This window comes from Amblyomma mixtum, chromosome 10 (assembly GCF_055824585.1).
Source record: "Amblyomma mixtum isolate Tamu chromosome 10, ASM5582458v1, whole genome shotgun sequence".
NCBI classification, from domain to species: Eukaryota; Metazoa; Arthropoda; class Arachnida; order Ixodida; family Ixodidae; genus Amblyomma; species Amblyomma mixtum.
In genome coordinates, this window is record NC_143021.1 from 67,532,322 (window position 1) to 67,554,003 (window position 21,682).

The window sequence follows — 21,682 nt, forward strand, 5'->3', positions numbered from 1 at the left end:
ATGAAGCCAGCGTCAAGCACCATTTCCGTAGTGCAAGTTCAGCGCCTCGGCAGATCTAAAGGAATAGAGCTGACCTTCAAGGGCGACTACATCCCATCGTATGTGAAAGTTGGGCATTTGCGACACACGGATTGGCCTTTCGTGCCCGAGCCACTTCAACGCCGGAAGTGCATAAAGCTCGGGCACGTGTGTGGCGTCTGCACTAACGCCATCGTGTGTCCTAAACGCTCCGAGTGACATAGCGGCGACATTTGCCGCGCGTCTACCCTGAAGTGCACCAACTGCCATGGCCCTGACGATTCCTCCTCAAAGGACTGCCCCCGCCTTAAAAAAGGAACGGGCAGTGCTGAAGCAAACGGTGTGAGATCATTCCACGCAGAGAGAGGCAGCTGCTAAGGTACGACGACGCCGTTCGCGTCACCGAAGGTCTTCCCAGAAACCAGTTACTTTTGGTTGAGAAGCCTCGACCACTCCTGCATCTTGTCCTCCTCCTCCACCTGCCGCAGTAAATCAAGAGAGCTCAACTGGTGGTGAACCAGGATGTGCTGCTTCAGACGATCGACCATACCTGAGGGGTATCTTATACCCTTTATAATATTTTGTATTACAAGATTAGAAGACTTTATATAGGTAGATGTTTAAACATTCGCATGCAAGAGCATGACCGTTCCTTGATTAGGCCCGGAGGACCTTGCCTGCCCGTTCACTGTCGCAGTTGTAAAGACTGCTATCCTAACCTGAACTGCACAGAGATTATAGGATGAAGAAAGGGACAGTTGGAGAGGGAAATTGTCGAGGCTGTTGCCATCTTGAGGTCGGAGCCAGATAAATGTGCCAGCACGCTATCTGTATCCATTTTCCAGGAAGAATTAGCATTTCTGTCTGTGTGTCGCCAGGTTGTTTTTGTTTGGTTTTGCGCAGGTTGGTTGTGTAATCCTTGCTCGGTTCCTTTCCTTCCACGTACTCATTGTTTTCGTCATGGTTGCCAATGAATTCTTTTCTGATGTTTCATCGTTATTTTAAGATTGCTTCCCAGATTACACGTGTGACTGATCCATATAAGCGCCGGTCCGGTGTTCTTCAATAAATGTTCAGCTGTCAGCACCGGGCTGAGCGGTCGCCTGCCTCTGTCCCGTCCTGTTTTGCTCCTCTCGTCAATCAATATGTTTGCTTCACACCGAAGAGACGCGCCCTCCCGTTTATGCTTGTGGTTGCGTAGATGGCGCCATCAAGACGTTTCGACGCTGAGAGACTGAGTGACTTGATGGCACTCACATCTGATTTATGGATAATACAGGCTACTTTAATGCTCACCACACCATGCAGGGAGGCGTGAGGGTGAACCTTAGAGGAAGAAAGTTGTGTCCTTCGCCTCTGACCCTGGTCGTCAGTGCCCTAAATGACGGAGCTCCTACTTATATTCGAGAGGTGACCTACAGGAGCTCTCTGGACTTGACTTTCGTTTCGCGATGCTCTACCAGCAGCGTCCGGTAGTTTTCGGACGTAGAAACCCATGGCAGCGACCATATCCCAACCTACCTGATCATTACAGGACATTTCAGGCCTCCCTCTGCCTCACGCACACGACGCATCGATTGGACAGCTTTTAAAGAACTTATGGAGGATTGTTGCAGTAAAGGCTTCACCACAGGTCTCGAAGAAAAAATTAAGGAGGCCATGGACAATGCAACGTGCATCTTTAACCCTGTCGCAAACTACACCCAGTTCGATATCGAATTACAGCTACTGCAAACATTACGACGAAGGGCAGAACGTCGATACCGACGCACAAAGTCGCGCCTCGACCTGAGGGATGCAAGGCCCATACAGAAAAAGATTCAGCGCAGAATTGAAGCCCTGCAGGCACAACGCTGGAGGTCATTTCGCGAAACGCTCGATCCACGGAAGCCCCTGTCACGCGTTTGGAATGTCGTTCGTGGCGTTCGCACCTCCCATGAACAGCGTCAGCCGTTTAAGTCTTTTGCGCTCCATCAAAGACGCAGCGAGGTCAAGGTAGCCGAAGATTTCTGCGCAAGGGCAACAGGCCTACCGAGTGTACCCGCAACGCTTAATTGCAGCGATGTTTCATCCTTCCGGATTCAAGGATGGATCTCCTATTCTCCATGTAGGAACTTGATGCTATGCTGGCTTGTTGCAGAGGGTCACCATCGCCAGGGTCCTATAATGTAGCATACTCCGCAGTTGTCAACCCTGGTCAAGAGGCCCGACGGGCCCTTTTGGCCGCTTGTAACAAGTCATGGAGTGAAGGCACAGTTCCTATTGAATGGGAGACCAGTCGTTTGGTTCTACTTCTAAAACCTGGGAAATCACCACTCGACATAACGTCACACCATCCGATTGCACTTGCCAGCTGCGTCGGTAAAATGATGAAAAGAATTTTGCTAACATGCCTCGAATGGTAACTGGAGCGATAAGAAATGTATCCAAAATTTATGTCCCGATTTAAACGCGGACGCTCCTGTATCGACAATGTGGTTGACCTGGTAACCTCCGTCCAGCACCAAAAAGTTCAGAAAAACTTGACCGCTGCATTGTTTTTGGATATCAAGGGCGCCTACGAGAATGTAACAGATCAGGCCATTTTAGATGTCTTGAAAGGTGCTGAAATCGGAGGCTGCATGGCCAGCTGGATACGTAGGTACTTATCGGAGGTCGCTCTTTGTCCAGACTGAGGATGAACTAACGCATTTAGATCGAACTTCGCCCGTAGTCCCACAAGGTGGGGTGCTGAACTCTCTTCAACCTTGCCCTCGTCGGCCTGGTCGACTTGCTGCCACAATGTGCTCAGATCTCCATCTACGCGGACGATATCTGCATTCGGGTTTCAAGTGTGGCTCGTCCCCAAGTTCGTGCGAAACTTCAGAATGCGGCATCTATATTGCCGTCTTACTTTTGTCTGCAGGGCCTGAATATTTAGACCGAGAAGTGTTTACTTGTGGCGTTGGCACGCAAAACAATATCATTTCACGCCACATGCATCAATGGCAAAGCTGTCCCCTAGGAGAGAAGCCATCGTTTCCTTGGTGTGGTGATCGACAGGAATCTCCCAGGAAAGACTGATGGCGATTATCCATGTCCTCTTCTTCCTCGGGCGAAAGTCCGGGGGTGTATTAGTGCGCTCGATGCTACAACTGTACCGTTCGCGCTTCCTGGGCTGCCTACCGTACAGTTTACCAATATTCAGCAATATTAAAAATAGAGATGTCCGGACCCTACAAAGTGTGCAAGCGCAAGCTCTCCGTATTTGCCTTTAACTGCCTAAATGTGCCCCTACATCAACAACTGCTGTCATCGCCCGGGAACATCCAGTTGCTACATACTTTGCTGTTGACAGCATGAGAGCACATTATTCAGCACCGCCGATCATCCATTCCAGTTCACCCCTGCCACAAGACCGCGCTCGCCCTTATGGAATGTACATAAACTTCGGCTGCACCTTTCTATTCCTGGAATTACGGAGAAAGCGGGTGTATCATTGCCTTCCCTCAGACAGATCACGTTGGAATATCTGCATTCTAACTACAGGTACCGCACTCATGCATACACAGACGGCTCAGTCAACTCTTCCAGTTCCGCGGGGTCTGTGGTGATAACGACGAGGTCCATCTTGATTAAGGTGAGTATGGCCTACCACACTCCCTCAATTGGTGCGGAACTAGCTGGCCCTTGGGCTGCAGTTCAGTTCATCAGCCGACAACCTCCACATGAATGGTCAGTTTTCCCGATTACAAAGCAGCCCTTCAAGGCCTGCAAGCTATTCTACGCCGTGGGTCGCATAACAACTGGTTGCAGAGATTGGCGAGGCGAACCACTGCTGCGCCGTATCGAAAGGTCATGACATCATTTTTCAATGACTGCCAGGACACTGCGGCATCAAGACGCACCCCTGCCACGCTATGGTGAACGACCCCGCGAGATCGATCAGTACCTAGCGGCAAAGGCAGCAACCATGCGGACGAGACTGCCCGATATGCCCACAATGAGGACTTAAAGTCTGTATTCCTATACCAAGAGCTGACGCAGCGTGTGAGCTACGCAGGTTGGCGCTGGAGCTCACACTTTCTGCGTGGAACACAGGTCAGTTTTTCAGCCGCCGCCTCAGGGCATCGGATCCTGGACTGCGCCTTCGACTTCCCCACAGTATACCGCGCCGTGAAGCACAATAGATTTTCCGCCTTAGGCTCGGTGTTGCATTTACCAAGGGATACACATTCCGGATTGGGATCGCCGACAGCCCTGCTTGTGAAAGATGTGGCTGCGAAGATAATGGCACATCTCCTGTATGAGTGCCCAGCTTTGGTGACCGAAAGACGTACGCTGCGTTGCGCCTTGGACCGCCTCGATCCTCATCTTTTAACAGAGGATAAGATCCTGGGGCCATGGCCACAGCAGCCGACTGCCCTCAAGGCCTACAAGGCACTGTTTAGCTTTCTGAGAGCGACTGGCTTGAGGGACCAGTTGTGACTGTGCCCCTCGCCCCTCTCTCTTTCCCTTTTCAATCCCCTCATTTCTCTTCCCCTGTGCAAGATAGCCAACCAGAAAACTGGTTAACATTCCTGCCTCCCCCCTTCATCTTTGTCTCCCTCTCTCCCCAGTATTTCTTTATTTGTTTATCATCATACCCACAGCGCCATTGTCTGGCATTACAGGGGGGGGGGGGGGGGGTTGGAAGAAATAGTACACAAATGCTACCTCATGCAGGTGGTTACAAAAAAAAAGATAACAATGAGATAGAAAGAACACGGAATTATTATACATAAAAAACGTCACAGCTTGTTCCATTCCGAAACAGTTTTGGGGAAAAAAGAAATTTTAAAAAGGTCCGTCCGGCATCTGTATTCTTTAACTTTAAGTGGATGATCTCTTCGCAAAGACACGTAATCAGGGTTGGCTATATATTTGGTTCTGTCTATTGCAGTTCTAGAATGAAATATATTATGAAATAATTTTAAACGCAGAACTTTCCTACGTTTTTGAAGGGAGTCCAAACCCAAAGATTTTTGCGCGCTCGTTACACTAAAATATCGCCCATAGTTTTGAAAACAAAACGAACGGCCAAATTCTGAACTCTTTCTAGCTTTTGAACGTCAAGAAAGGATTTCGGATCCCAGACTGTGCAAGCATACTCAAGTATGCTTCTAACATTTGTATTATACAGCATGCAGTTCTTTAGTCTTTAAATGGAAAAGTTTAGCGTTACGTCGCAGGAAGCCTAACACACGACAGGCTTTGGCAGTAATGAAATCCACGTGACGATGCCAAGATATTGAACTTGTTAAATATACACCAAGATATTTAAATTCCAACACTGCAATTATTTATGTCTGCAATTTATGTCTGCAAGTAGAAGTCTGCAATTATTTATGTTATAAGTGAAAATATGGGTAACCTTCTTTTTAGTGAAACACATATGTACACATTTTTGTAAGTTAATATGCATTCCCCAGTTCTCACACCACTGGGCCACTTTACACAAATCCTGTTGTAATGCATCGCAGTCACTTGATCGTTAATAATTCTATACAATACACAATCGTCCGCAAAAAGACGCATATATGAAGAAATACCTAAAAAGATGTCATTCATGTAAATTATGAACAGTAATGGGCCCAAGACGGATCCCTGAGGCACCCCTGATGTTACAGCCACCTCATGCGACTGTTTCCCGTTGACAACAACACATTGACGCCTAAAGCTCAAATATTTCTTTATGTACCTAATAACGTTCTCATTTATGTTGTACCAGTATAATTTTTGTATTAATAAGGAATGTGATACGACGTCAAAGGACTTCTTAAAATCTAGAAAAATACAGTCAACAGAACATCCCTTATCCAAAGCACTTGACAGGTCATGTACAAATTCGGTAAGCTGGGTGACACACGAGTAACCACTCCGAAAGCCATGCTGATTAGTGTTTAATAATGAATGTATACTAAGATGATTCATAATATTAGTATAAAACACGTGCTCTAAAACTTCGCATAACACACTGGTCAAGGACACTGGTCGATAATTTGAAAGAACATTTCTAGGTGCCGATTTATGTATAGGTACAACATTGGCAACCCTCCATTCATCAGGCAAAGAGCCGTCCTGTAATGACTTTATGAAAAGAATTTGAAGGTACCTTGACAAAGCAAAAGCTCAAGAAGAGAGCAGGACCGTGGGTAAGCCGTCCGGACCGGTGGCACTGTTATCTTTTAAGCGTTCTAAGAGCGACACAATTCCTCGCTGATCAAATTCAATGTTCTCCATAGGTTCCGTACAGTTCAAGGCCAGGCGAAAACCGGCAGGGCTATTCCTGTCCTTAGCAGAAAACACTGAGCTGAAAAACGTGTTAAAGCACTTGGCTTTCTCCAGATTATCATGAACGATACTTCCGTTGTGATCGAGTGGCGGGATAGACAATGAATCCTTTCTGTTTTTTTAGTGTACTGCCAAAATTCTTTAGGGCGATCCTGGATACGCATGTCGAAAGACTGAAAGTAGGTAAATTTGGCCTCTTTGACCGAAGCATTCATATCCTTTGTAATCTTTTTTAACTGATCCATGTTATCTTGCGACGGATTTCTTTTGAAGCGCGCATATAGTTGTTGCCTCTTTTCAACGACTCTGCGCAGCGCTTTTGTAAACCATGGCTTGCTTTTGCTGGGACGTTTCGTCATCAGCCATGACGGCACATATTGCTCACGCAAATCAAAAAGTTTGGCTGTCAGTGTGCGCCACAGCTCATCAACGCTGAGTGAATCAGAGAATGTTTCGTACACATCGACATAGGATTCAAGTGCCCGGGCTATTTCGGGAAAATTTGCTTTTCGATAACTAGAAATGCGCCCATTGCCACAGTCTTCAAGTTTAACATACTGAAAGTTCATTTCTGCTAAAACACAACTGTGATCACTGATACCGGGCACTACAAGGGTAGAATAAGCTGCCGATGGTTGGTTAGTCAATAATAAATCCAAAACGTTGTTACCACGGGTTGGCTGCAGCACTAATTGGGATAAACTAAATGAATTGCATAGATATAACAATTCTTTGCCTACTGCAGAATTGGCTCTAGACGGAAGACATCCTGAGCTCCAGTCTAATTCAGGAATGTTAAAATCACCTCTAACAACTAAACAGTCAGTTTTAACAGTTTCAATCATATCAATTAGGTCGCTGATGGGTTCAAGCTTACTTCCAGGTGGCCTGTAAAACGAGCAAACAGATAGTAATTTACCATTTAGAGGTCTAATTTGAGCCCATACTGCCTCACATGTCCCAACATCAATTTCCATCTTACGAGAACTAACTAAGACGTCCACCAGGATAAATACGCCTCCTCTGTGCCTGTCTCGATCTATTCGATAGCTGATATAGTTACTCGAAAAAACTTCGCTATCGCTAACATCCCCATCCAGCCATCATTCACATCCGATCACAACAGAAGGTCTCGCCATGTCAATTAGACCATGTAGCTTGTCCACTTTATTCTTAATACTTCTGCAGTTTAGTACTAGAATGGACAAAACATAGTGACCCAGCTTAGCTTGTCAAGAAGCTCGAACTACCTGCCCCTGAGATTCGTCGTAAATGTATTTGACGCTATTCAAGTAAAGGACATCGTATTTCAGATGTGCTTTGCCATTGGGTCCCTTGCAAGCAATCTCAAGTTCGACACGATTGTCTAACTGCCGTCAAATGCCGATAGCATTGCTGCGGGTTGAAAGACTGAACTTAGGACAGCGCATTTCGTGATAGCTTAACAGTCGACACCGTTAGTTGGGCTTACGCACGCATCACGGGGGCACGACGCCGCATTGGCAATGGAGCGCTCACCTTCCGCACTGTTCCAAGTCAGTTACTTTGATCATTGCACTTGCCCAAGAAGCAAGAATCGCTGCTTGTTTTTGGTGTCGTGCCCCAGAGAGTGGTTATTTGCCCTAGAAGCATGCGAGGAAACTGTGCAACGTTGTTTAAGCAGTTTACTCTTAATTCTTTCCGGGGATGTGGAAACAAACCCCGGACCGGGTTCTGATGACACCCTGGCTACTGTGCTGGAGACTACTAAGGATCGAATCCGGCCAAGATAGAATTCGAAGTGGTTTGAGAGAGTTGAAGCAGTGGCGAGCGTCAGTAGACATTGACCTGAAGCAGTTGTCTTCTAGGCTTCGCAGTGTTGAAGTGGACGTTTCAGATCTAAAAAACAATCCCGCTACGTCTCCGGCTGATTCTCCTGGTGAGTTTCCCGCGTCATCTCCGACCAGCACAGAACTATTCAATCGCGTTGTAATGACGCGGAAAACAGGCTTAGACGCAGAAACTTGCTTCTTTTCGGCATTTCCGGGGACATATCTGAGACATGGTCAAGAGTTGAAACAAAAGTGATTGACGTGTGCAAGAATGAACTGGACATTACAGTAGATTCATCGCAAATAGAACGGGCACACCGCATTGGTAAATACGACCCGGAAAAGTGCAGGCCAGTGATGGTCAAATTCACATTCTTTAAAGACAAACAACAGATTATTGGGAACGGCATCAAGCTGAAAGGAACCAACTACGCTCTGCGCGAAGATTTTTCCTTTCAGACACGACAGGTTAGAAAGAAGTTGATCGAGTTTGCCAAACCACAAAAAGTTCCGTACAAGCTCAATGTCGATAAGCTGAGAATAAACGATAGCGTTTACGTGGGCAACGCCACCACTGACACCGCAAAACTATCTTAAGCATAGGTAAGGTGTTGCTCGGCTACACGTGTCACCAGGAAAGAATTGACGTCTTACCGCAATAACATCGCGCAATCGCAGCTCTCCTTATACCTCACTAACATACGAGCATTCTACCTAAGCGCGTCGAGCTTTGTTCATATGTTGACAACTGTGAATGTGACATTTTAATACCAACCGAAAGGTGGCTGCATAAGGATATTAGGAACGATGAATTCTTGCCTGATATGAACAGTTTCACTATCTACCGAAACGATAGGAGCGACAGAAGGGGAGGAGGGGTGCCGATTGCTGCTAAAAAGTACATGACTTCTTTTCCCGTTGATATGCCTAGTAAATTAGAAATTTTGTGGGTTTGCATCACATCGCCATCTTCCAAACATCTTTTTGGAGTTTGTTACAGACCACCGCATAGTCCCCAATCATTCGTCTCCGATTTACATGATAACCTAGCTGAAGCAAAAGTTAAATTTCCAAAAGCAAGTATTTGCCTACTTGGTGACTACAACTTTCCTGAAATTGACTGGCCGAGCTTAAGTTCGAGAACACGTGATGGCACTAATTTTGTTCAACTAACTCTCGATTTCTCTTTGCTCCAACTAGTTGAAAAACCTACTTGAAGAAACATTAAGCTTGATCTCGTCTTCTCGTCAGTCCCTGACAATATAAGCCCTATCTCTTATTCTGATGGCTTTAGTGATCACGCACTGTTTAATTTCACGATTTCTAGGCCTTCATGCAAACGTGCTCAAACACATAAACGTATTTTTGATTATAACCACGCTGACTACAATGACATTAATCTCGGGTTACAATCTTTTTGTGACACATCTCTTCAGACTTTTTCTCAGCGTTCGGACAACGATAACATAATTGCGTTTTGTTCAAAAATAGTTTACTGGAATTAGTACACCGTCATATACCACTGCGCGCCCTCCGCACGAACGCGTCTAAACCATGGTTCAATTGGATGTTACATGCATTAAAGAACAAGACAAAGCGACTTTTCAAAGCTCCCAAACGACTTGGCACACCGGCTTCATGGAAGAAACACAAAACTGCCGGAAAAGCATATTGTAGTGCCATCCGCAAAGCAAAGCCAAAATATTATTCCCATGACCTTCAATTCCTTATGACACACAGCCCTAAAAATTTTGGAATATGATATCACCTACTGACACTCCGGTTCTTGTTTCGTTGTTGGATTACACACGTGCTCCAGTTATAGAAGAAGAATGCCCGCTTATATTCAATAATTATTTTTCTTCAGGGTTCACACATGATGACCATTTCACTACTGCACCATTAGTAGATACCGATTACCAATACTTGAGTCTCATAGACATAAGTGCCACCGTTATTGCAGCATTAAAAAACAATCTCAAGATTTCAACTCCTGCTGGCATTGATGATATTAATACAAAATACTCAAAAAACAGTGATGAATTCAAGCAATATTCTCTTTCATATCTTTCGTCAGTCGCTATCAACTGGTGAAATTACAAGGGATTGGAAAATTGGTAAAATTAGCCCCATCTTCAAATCAGGTGATAAAACGAACGCGCAAAATTATCGCCCCATATCTTTGACATCTCTCCCATGTAAGACCCTCGAACACATCATCGTATCAGCAGTGTCGCAGCATCTAGATAGTAATAATTTCTTTTTTGCTAACCAGTACGAGTTCAGGAAAGGCTTCTCTTGTGAGACTCAACTACTGGAATTTCCTAACGAGCTGCTACAGAATATGTACGAGAACTTCCAAACAGAGTGCATATTCTTAGATTTTTCAAAAGCATTCAACGGCGTTGCGCATTCGCGTTTAACAGGTAAAATTACTTCCTTCAACCTAGACTCACTAACAACCTCATGGCTAAGGAATTTATTGTCTTTTCTCAAACAGTTTACAGTTGTTAACGGTCACTCATCTCCGTTTAGCGATGTTCCATCTCGTGTTCCTCAAGGAAGCGTCCTGGGCCCGTTGCCGTTCCTGATTTACAATAATGATCTTCATCCAACATCACATCAACCATTGCCTTGTTCGCAGATGACTTCATTATTTACCGCAAAATCCGATCACCTGCAGATCATCTTGCACTTCAAAGGGACCTCGATCATGTAACCGCGTGGTGTTCATCATGGCAAATGTCACTTAACACCGAAAAATGCAAGTTAATGACATTCAGCCGCAAAAAATTTAACTCTTCGTTGAATTACACATTTAATAGCACCTTAGTCTCTCAGGTGTCTCCTTACAAATACCTCGGTGTCCATTTTTCAAGCAACTTGTCCTGGTCCACTAATATACAGAAAATAACAGCTAAAGCATCCAGGACCTTAGGATACCTAAAACGGAATCTTCATGGAACTCCTGCTTCTGCCTGTAAGCTCGCCTATCAAACATTTCTTCATCCGCAACTCGAGTATGCATCATCCATTTGGTCACCTCACCAGGCTTATTTAATTAATTCCCTTGAACCAGTTCAAAATCGAGCTGCGCGTTTCATCTCCAGGAACTATGACCGTCACTTAAGCATCACAAACATCAAATTATCGCTCTCTCTTTGTACCTTGCAATCACGAAGATTAATTGCCTTAGTCTGCTTATTTCACAAGATATTATATAGTACTAATCATTCGACTCTCCCTCTTCCGCAACTTCACCGCACCTCGCGCCGTTTAAACAACCATTTAAGCTTCCAACGCCTTTCAGGTAAAACCGTTGCATTTCAATTCATCCGCTTTGCCGCAGGCTATTGTTGACTGGAATGGTCTTCCGGAACACATCGTCAATATTCGTGATCCAGATTCTTTTAGGACCGAAATAATAGCCATTTTTTCTAATTACTGACGCGTCTACAACTATTGTATAATGACGTTTTTATTGTTTTATGATGAGTACCAACAGTCAGTTAGCATTGTGTAATGATATTCTTACTGTTTAATGAGTACTAACAGTCAATCAGCATTGTGTAATCATGTCATTCGTGCCCCTGTTATTAACCCTATTTATGTAATCCCCCTCTCACACAATACTCCAACGCTTGGAGCCTGTGAGGCAACCTGAATAAATAAATAAATAAATAGGTTTGCCTATGCAGCGACACGGCGGGCAACGAATGCACATGCACAGAAGGCTCCATACCTAACCGCGTCTTGACTGCGTACGCGCGCGACGGGCACATTCTGGTTGCTTTGGCAACATGGCGGCGCGCTGCACATCCGCTTTGTAGAATTGGATAAAACAGCACAACGGAAGACGAGACAAGATAAGAACAAACAACTGTTTGTCCTTATCTTGTCTCGTCTTCCGTTGCGCTGTTTTATCCAATTCTTCAAACATGCACCAACCAGCCCGTATTTCGCCTCCTCCGCTTTGTAGAGTCACTGTGACTACCGCTTTGGACCAAATCATGGAGGAAGGAAAGAATTAAGGAGGGGTTGTTAATTCGCTTTTTTTGAAGCCGTTTCATGCCCCTTACAAAACAAGTTTTAGACAGTCTATATAGTGTCTATAGACTTTTGTCTATAAAGTCTATAGACTGTCTATACACAAATCCCAGAGATTAGTCTATAGGCAATACAAATGCCATAGACGGTCTATAGACAATCTATAGATTTATGGCCATACACTTTTAGTAGACTTTTGTCTATAGACAGTCTATGGACTATGAATAGACAAAAAGTAATGTCTACAGGAAGTCAATAGAGTAAATAAGAAGTCTACAGACTGTCTATAGATCATTTTTATAAGGAATGCACCAGACGGCGCCAGACTCCCAGTAGTCCTTGTGAAAGTGCGTGACTTCGGGCACACTTTTTGACATGCAGCTACGATAGCGAGGGCCTCTCCTTCTTTTCCTTCCTTTATGGGTCAAATACAACGTCGCCGGTGCGTGCTTGGTCGCGGTAGGCTTCTCGAAATGGCGGCGATACCTTTTATTCGCCAACTCTCAGCTATACGCCTAGGCATAAGTGGTAACTAGCCCTTGTTTTTCAGGAAATGTGCCGATTTTGAAGATGCTCAGCCAAATTATATACGGTTATAATGCCTTCATAGTTCTCTAGCTTTGGTCAACCTTTAACATGATTCTCTATTTCCATAGTTTCAACCTTTAAACAACAAAGGCTGAAATCGCATCCATCATCGCCAACAACAGTGACTGCACAAAAAAAGTTTCGTTCTGCAGGCCAGCTCTGAAGTTCTTCGAATTGCTGTCGTCGGACGGTGCCACTGCCCGCACGTCCGCTCGATCGAAGCTGCGGCACGCTGTCGTGGTTGCGTGGTTTATAACGTGCGCAGCGTAGTGAGCGGAGCGTGTGCAAGCTTACTGCAAGTGCCCGTATGGGATACAACTTTTTAGAAAACAGCAGTTGGTAACGACGGGCCCACTCGGTTCTCTTTTACTCCGCTCACCAAACATTGAAATCAACATTTTAATGTTCGATTATTTCAAACAAGCCAGGGGCCCGAAAATACTTCCCCTTATATTTTCGTCTGGTCATATTCGTCTCGTTCAGGTGGCAAGGAAAACGGAGGAACTACTATTTTGCTGCGGATGAGCTTCTCCCTAGAGACTTAAGGTGTATCCGACCACAGTATAGTGAGAAGGGAGTCCTGAGGAAGGGCTAACTGAGCAAAATTAAGCCTCTCCAGAAGGATATAGATAGCTTCGTGCTAGAAAAAAAATCAAAGACGTTCGATGTAATCCGACGCTGCTCCATCGGCGCTTGACCAAACGTTCAACGCCCCACTTCCTGCAAAACCCGGCAAATCAAAAGCCCTGCCGAAAAATGTTCTTGATTCATATTGCAGTGAAGAAGCACGAACACAAGTAGAAGGAACACGCAAAAAACAAGGACGAACGCTGCACTCACAACTGGTTTACTGCGAAAAGATTTCGAGCTTAAAATGGCTCACGCATCTGCGCACTACAGAAAGAAAACCATAACAAACACGTGCCAAGAAATAACATCTTATCATAATGCCGCAAAAAGGTTGTATTCCGAAGCGTACAAAAAAACGGATGCATCACTAATGCAGCAATCTGCTTTTTCCTTTATGCGAAAGGCCTCCAGGAGTTCACGCGCCGTTTTATACTTGTTCTGCCTAGAATTCGAACACTATCGAAACGTGGCGAACATGTCACGCATGACTGGCAGTGCCTAACCAAGTGCACATTCTCTTTGTTCTTTAAATTCCTTTGGTGCTCCCCTAGCCGGTCGTTAATACATCGCCCCGTTTGACCGATGTACACTTTTCCACATGAAAGTGGCAGCTCGTACACCACCTCAGAAGCACATTGCACATAGGGCGTAGTGTGCTTTTTACCACACCCGCTTCTCCTTGTTTCGCTTCCGGAAATACGAGGGCACAACTTTGACAGCTTCACCGGAGCCGAAAAAACGAGCGGCACCCCATACCTGTTCGCAACCTTCTTCATGTTATGCGACACCTTGTGTAGGTAGGGGGCAACTTCCGGTCGAAGATTCCTCTCTTTCTTCTTGGAGTTCGCTGTGCGTGCCTTCACTTTTTTCAGGCAAGATTCTGCTACAGAAGTCACGACAGACAAGGGGTAGCCCGCTGACAAAATTCTAGCCAATTGGTTCTCAAAGCTAGACTGCATCTCATGGACGCACGATTTCTCAAGCGCCGAATCTAGACACAAACTAACTATGCCTCTTTTTATCACCTTCGAATGAGCAGAGTCGAAAGGCAAGAGTTGCTTCTGAACACGAGAGGCGTACATTCAACAAGTATGATCTCTGCCCAACTTCACTCGAATATCTAGAAACTGAAGTTCGTCGTTATCCGGTGTCTCAAAAGTAAATGTTAGTCCCTTTCCATGCTTCCTAAAAGCATCTAAAATCTTGTTAACAATAGCGCAGTAGTGTAAAGGGCTCTGCTTGTCCAAAAAAATTAAAAAATCATCAACATATCGGTACACTTTGATGACCTCGTCCGAGTTAAAAACAGTGCTTAAAACCTGGTCAATGCTGGCTAAAAAAATGTCACTTAAAATGGTTGCAACGCAAGATCCAATGCAAATGCCTTTCGTCTGTAAATAGAGTTGATTGTTAAAAGCGATAAATGTACCTTTAAGGTAAAATTCTAAAAGAGTCAAAAAATTGTCAACAGACATGCCAGCCGAATTTTGGAAAGGGACAACACCACTCTTGTCAATACATTGTCTCAAAGAAGCGAACAACTCTTGGTGAGGTATAGAATAAAACAGATCCTCTACATCGATAGAGAAAGCAAAGCCGATGTTGCGGTCAGTCTTGAGAAAATTAACTACATCTCCAGAATTTTTGACAAGGAACGGATCGTGAACAGTAAGTTGTTTCAAAGATTTTTGCAGAAATTGGCTAACATGTAACTGCCAAGAGCCTTTTTCACTTACAATAGTGCGGAAAGGGACCCCGGGTTTGTGCGTCTTAGCACTAAAGAAAACATTGAAAGCATTACCTTTAGACTTAGTGACTCGCGTACACAAAGTTTCATTCCCAACATCCTTGCAGAACTCGGCTATCCTTTGTTTTGCAGTAGTAGCAATTTTCTCAAGACTGACCGCAACATCGGCTTTGCTTTCTCTATCGATGTAAAGGATCTGTTTTATTCTATACCTCACCAAGAGTTGTTCGCTTCTTTGAGACAATGTATTGACAAGAGTGGTGTTGTCCCTTTCCAAAATTCGGCTGGCATGTCTGTTGACAATTTTTTGACTCTTTTAGAATTTTACCTTAAAGGTACATTTATCGCTTTTAACAATCAACTACATTTACAGACGAAAGGCATTTGCATTGGATCTTGCGTTGCACCCATTTTAAGTGACATTTTTTTAGCCAGCATTGACCAGGTTTTAAGCACTGTTTTTAACTCGGACGAGGTCATCAAAGTGTACCGATATGTTGATGATTTTTTAATTTTTTTGGACAGGCAGAGCCCTTTACACTACTGCGCTATTGTTAACAAGATTTTAGATGCTTTTAGGAAGCATGGAAAGGGACTAACATTTACTTTTGAGACACCGGATAACGACGAACTTCAGTTTCTAGATATTCGAGTGAAGTTGGGCAGAGATCATACTTGTTGGATGTACGCCCCTCGTGTTCAGAAGCAACTCTTGCCTTTCGACTCTGCTCATTCGAAGGTGATAAAAAGAGGCATAGTTAGTTTGTGTCTAGATTCGGCGCTTGAGAAATCGTGCGTCCATGAGATGCAGTCTAGCTTTGAGAACCAATTGGCTAGAATTTTGTCAGCGGGCTACCCCTTGTCGGTCGTGACTTCTGTAGCAGAAGCTTGCCTGAAAAAAGTGAAGGCACGCACAGCGAACTCCAAGAAGAAAGAGAGGAACCTTCGACCGGAAGTTGCCCCCTACCTACACAGGGTGTCGCATAACATGAAGAAGGTTGCGAACAGGTATGGGGTGCCGCTCGTTTTTTCGGCTCCGGTGAAGCTGTCAAAGTTGTGCCCTCGTATTTCCGGAAGCGAAACAAGGAGAAGCGGGTGTGGTAAAAAGCACACTACGCCCTATGTGCAATGTGCTTCTGAGGTGGTGTACGAGCTGCCACTTTCATGTGGAAAAGTGTACATCGGTCAAACGGGGCGATGTATTAACGACCGGCTAGGGGAGCACCAAAGGAATTTAAAGAACAAAGAGAATGTGCACTTGGTTAGGCACTGCCAGTCATGCGTGACATGTTCGCCACGTTTCGATAGTGTTCGAATTCTAGGCAGAACAAGTATAAAACGGCGCGCGAACTCCTGGAGGCCTTTCGCATAAAGGAAAAAGCAGATTGCTGCATTAGTGATGCGTCCGTTTTTTTGTACGCTTCGGAATACAACCTTTTTGCGGCATTATGATAAGATGTTATTTCTTGGCACGTGTTTGTTATGGTTTTCTTTCTGTAGTGCGCAGATGCGTGAGCCATTTTAAGCTCGAAATCTTTTCGCAGTAAACCAGTTGTGAGTGCAGCGTTCGCCCGTGTTTTTTGCGTGTTCCTTCTCTGTGTGTGTGTGCTTCTTCGCTGCAATATGAATCAAGAATGTTACCAACTTGCCCAAAAACGTGTTTTACTCAAGAAAAATGTTCAGTGAAGGTTCTCCCGGCAGAGTACTGATGCACTACGTTCGCACCAAACTGAAAGCAGGCAGCCGGCGTCAGTTATCGGAAGGAACACCAGCGCCGGCGCTTGACACAGCCCACCTGGCCAAAAGAGATCTTCTTAAACAAAGTTACTGCAAACTCAGCGTACACCCCGTACGCACTTCACAATTGGTCTATTGCCAGACAGGACGCACCTATGCATAACACATGCACCCACTGCAAGAACACTGTATAGCTGATCTCCAACATCTTATATGGACTTGCCCATCTTTCCCGCGAGGCAGACATAAAATTCAGCACATGCCACATAACAACATGGCCACCCTAGCAGACCAACACTTGATCTGCCACTGCCAAATGTTTAATACTCATCGCAAGGCACTCTTAAGTGCTTGAGGACTTCGTTAGGACGGCCCCGTGCACCTAGAGCATGTCCTTGGACCCTGGACTAATGCGACTTCGGCTGAGCGAGGGACAAAAGCATTCTTAGTTTTTCTAAGGCACACGGGTTTAGTGGACATACTTTGATAGTCATCTAAGGGACACAGGTTTAGTGGACATACTTTGATAATCATGTATGTTTGTGAGTGCGTGAGTGTTGAGTATGTTTGATGTCACCTTTTTTTTCTCTCTTTTTCACCCTCTTCTTTCACCCTCAACTGGAGTAGCATGCCAGGCCCATAACCAGTCAGACCTCTCCATTATTCATCAAAGTCTCTCTAGAAGACCAGATGCCATCGCGGCATACGGTAGTGAGAGCGACCTGCTTCAACGGAGTGCGCGACTGTGAAGGCTATGCAAACGACCGACTAGAAGTTGCCTCTGCACCCCCTTCCCTCCTACTGCAATGTTGCGTGACTCATTCGATTCGCGCAAGCGTTCCCTGTCCGATCATTGCTGTCCTTCGGCGTAACACCGACGCACTTCTCTCGCTCACCGTTTGCTGCGGAACCTGGGGCCCCTGTCCGTAATGTTGAAGCCGACTCCAAGCTTGGCCTGCCGGCTTCGCCGTCGGTACGTCTCCCGCGACATGGCAATGTCGCCCATCACCAGCTCTGCATTCAGAGAAGGATGCGGTCAGCGCAACAGCTGACGAAATATAAAATAAAAAAACGGCACTGAGAGCAAGATTTTCTTTTTTTTCCTTCCCTCTGTTTGCTCTTATTGGCTTCTTCTCGTTCCCTGCCTGCGTCGACTGTTGAAATAGAAATATTGGCACACGCACGAAAAGTTTCAAGCAGACAACTGTAGGTCATAACAACGTCTAATGCACCACGCTGTCTTCTGTCCTTTTTTTGTATTTTCTGCGGGATTCTTTATCCAATTTTAAATTCGGCGCTTTCAGGTGGTCTCGTGGCAAGATTTACCTGCCACTCAAAAGTAAGGCGCCCCGCTAATCTGCGAACCTTGGCTCGTGCAAGTGTGTTCCAGATATCTTTGTTTTCTCTATGCTTCAGCAGCCATTTGAGTTGTGATAATAATAATAATAATAATAATAATAATAATAATAATAATAATAATAATAATAATAATAATAATAATAATAATAATAATAATAATAATAATCTTTATTCAGTATAATCCGAACATACATAAAACGGAAGCGCCAAAGCCACAAGTGGGCTTGTGCGGCGACAACCGGCAGTCGGGGCCATCTTGGCACTACATCAGAGCTCCATCAGAGGCAAAAGAAATTAAAAGACGTAAATATTAAGAACAAAAAATTTGGCACGGAACAGTATGAAAAAGCACCGATAAGATTTTAGTACATGTTAAAGGTTCTCTAACGCTTGAACAGCAACACGCAGTTTTTTGCGGGTGGTTAAAGAAAATAAATCGTCCGGTAATTCGTTAAAGATGGCTGACACGTAATACTGTCTACTTGCTTTGCCGTAGTGAGTGCGCACTCTCGGTTTATGATAACGAGGAACATGTCTCAACGGTACCGGTTTCATATTTATGTGCCTGTATGCGCTGCTCCAAAAATATTTCAGTAGTACGATTTGTTTAAAAAGATTGTCAAAAGAAGGCAAAGACACTGTTGGGCAAATTTTCCTGCGGCAAGTAGAGAACGCTTGTAGAAATGTTTTGCAAAATCCTGTTAAGCCGATATTTCCATATGAAAGAGCAGTTAAAGAAACAACACATACCGTATCTTAAGACACTATACCCCAGAGCCTGGGCGACTAATTTTCAAATAGAAAATGACATCACAATTCGCAAATTAAACAACAAGCATGCAACACTTCTGAGTTTCTTACAAATGTGAGTCATCTGAGCATTCCATGCCAAATCTCTGTCTATGTATATACCAAGATACTTAACCGGCGGGACGCTAATCATACGTTGACAAGAACACAAAGAGCAGTATGAGGTGTGTAAATATATGGAACCTACACTTGGTAGATCTTTATGCGGGTTACGAGTCTGGATTTGGTGCTATTTATTTATATTAAATTTGAGGCAAACCAATCGCTAACTTTAATAGCGTCCTCCTGAAGGTTACCCAGGGGATATGAAAACTCAGGGTTGCTTGAATCTAGTAAAGTGTCATCGGCGTAGAGGAATATGGTGGATGCTTTCACGTGGTCACATATATCATTCACATATTAGTTAAACAACAAAGGAGATGAAATAGACCCTTGAGGGACACCACACAACAGACTTACAGCGTCACTGCAGATAGGCCCAAACATTACTGCTTGAGAATGGTTGTGAAGAAAGTTTTTAATTAATGACATAAAAAGGACCCCTACATCCATACGAGTGCAGTTTAGAGCACAAAATTTGATGATTTACTGTGTTGAAAGTTTTTTTTGCGTCCAAAAAAAGTGCAAATGCCACCTCATTGTTCTCCAGGCTCTGGCGCAGTAAATCGGAGAGATTTTTCAATAGCACCTGTGTTCCCGACCCATTGACAAAACCGTACTGATTCCCACTACTTAGGTCATGTTTAGTAATAAATGCATTCATCGCAGAAAGTACATGCTTTTCCAATATCTGGATACGCAGGAAAGAATAGATGTAGGGCGGCAGTTTGCAATATCATTCTTCTTCCCACTTTTGTACAGAGGAACAATGCGAGCGCTCTTCAGTGATTCTGGCCATGTACCACTTTTAATTATTCCGTTTAATATAAGCAGCAAAGCATTTTTCAGAGCTGTAATGTTTCTTATCAGATCACCTATGAAAATGCTGTCAAGTCCGGCAGATTCGTTACGTTTCAGGCTAGACAAAATGCTGAAAAGATCAGATTCTGTCATAAGAGGAACGAAAGCCGATGGCGATACGCTTTTTGTCATTTTCATCGAGCTCACAGTTTGGACTGCGACCCGTTGCTCAGCGGAAAAAAACGTTATTAAACTCATTCGCCAAAATGGTTTTTTTAGAAGGTCACTTTCACTGTCTCCGCAATCAATCCGTAAGCTTGCATACGAGACTTTCATTCGCACTAAACTTGAGTACGCATCAGCAATTTGGTCTCCTCACCAGGCTCACTTAATCAACACCAGTAAATCCATTCAGAATCGTGCTGCACGCTTTATTACTTCAGATTACGATTTTCACCACAGCATTACCGCTATCAAGTCATCCATCGCTATCAGCCCACTAGCCCTTAGACGCAAAGTTTCTCGCTTATGTTTATTGCACAAATTATATCACAATTTTCCTAACCTACGCGAGTCCCTTTTAGTCCCTCCTGTGCGCACGTCATCCCGTTTATTCAACTCCATGAGCATCCAACGTTTACACGGATCAACTAATGCCTTTAACAAATCTTTTTTGCCAGCCGATATTCAAGACTGGAATCGGCTTCCAGAATCTGTTAATGAATGCGATCCAGTAAGGTTTAAAGAACGGCTGATGTGCTATCTTGCTGTATAAATTGTTTCATTTCCCTTTCGTGACTTTATTTCTCTTTATGCTTTTGGTGTGTGTGTGTGTTTGTTTGTTCTTTTTTTTTAATTCTTTTTTTCCCCCACCAATTTGAGTCATGTTGAATGTACTACTCCCCCCCCCCTTATGTAATACTCCCCCCCCCCCCCAGGGGCCTTTAAGGGTCAAATAAATGATGATGATGATGATGATATGCGACACAACACCGAAATTGTGCTCCACTGATTCTTGAATGGTCAAGCGTTGGTTACCACGTAGCTCGTTTATCACAGGGCAGGTGTTCCTGACCTCGCGACGAGTGCTGCGAAACTGCTGTGCAAAGAACTTTCTCTTTGATAAGCGAATAAGTGCAGTTACCTTGTTTCTGATGCAACGATATTCCGCTCGAAGTTTGTCATTTTTTGGTGCCCTGCGGCATCGAGACCAGATAGCTTCTTTTCCTTTGATAGCAGCCAGGATTTCAGCAGTCAGCCACTGACAGCCAATTTTACGTTTCTTCACAGCCAATATTTTTTTACACACTTCATTATTCCGCCTAATACCTTGACCAAGCTATCGTACGCGGTATCACTAGTGTTATGATGAATAAATGAATCCAGATCATATTCAGTAACATGATTATCGAATTTTTTTTTGGTCTAAAATGGTCACGACACACCTGGTAGAGTCAGTGTGCAGCGTAGAGACTGTTTTCGTCAGGCGACACGCAATGTAATAGTGATATGCAAGTTTCTGTCTGATTACAGCTCCGTACACTGATGAGATGTCCGTCGCACGGACGTTAGCATGGTCAATGGAAGTAGTTGTGATGCGATTGTTAAGAAATTCTTCTCTAGTAGGATCGGCGACCTGTGGTTAAATGCCGAATTCTGCGAGCACGGTTAAGTAATTTTCAGTGCCATAGCGATCGCCCTTGATCAAATCGATATTAATATC

At 44.4% G+C, this 21,682-nt stretch overlaps 1 protein-coding gene across 1 annotated transcript in view; it reads right to left on the reverse strand.

Annotated features, from left to right (window-relative positions):
- Window positions 1–17,901, reverse strand: part of LOC149326019 (protein tolkin-like) — a 416,319-nt gene extending 398,418 nt beyond the window's left edge. Inside the window, exon 1 of the mRNA XM_089563963.1 lies at window positions 17,787–17,901. Within this exon, the coding sequence (XP_089420089.1) occupies window positions 17,787–17,896 (110 nt within the window). The 5' untranslated portion in view covers window positions 17,897–17,901. The remainder of the gene's footprint in view (window positions 1–17,786) is intronic.
- Between the last annotated feature and the right edge of the window lie 3,781 nt (window positions 17,902–21,682).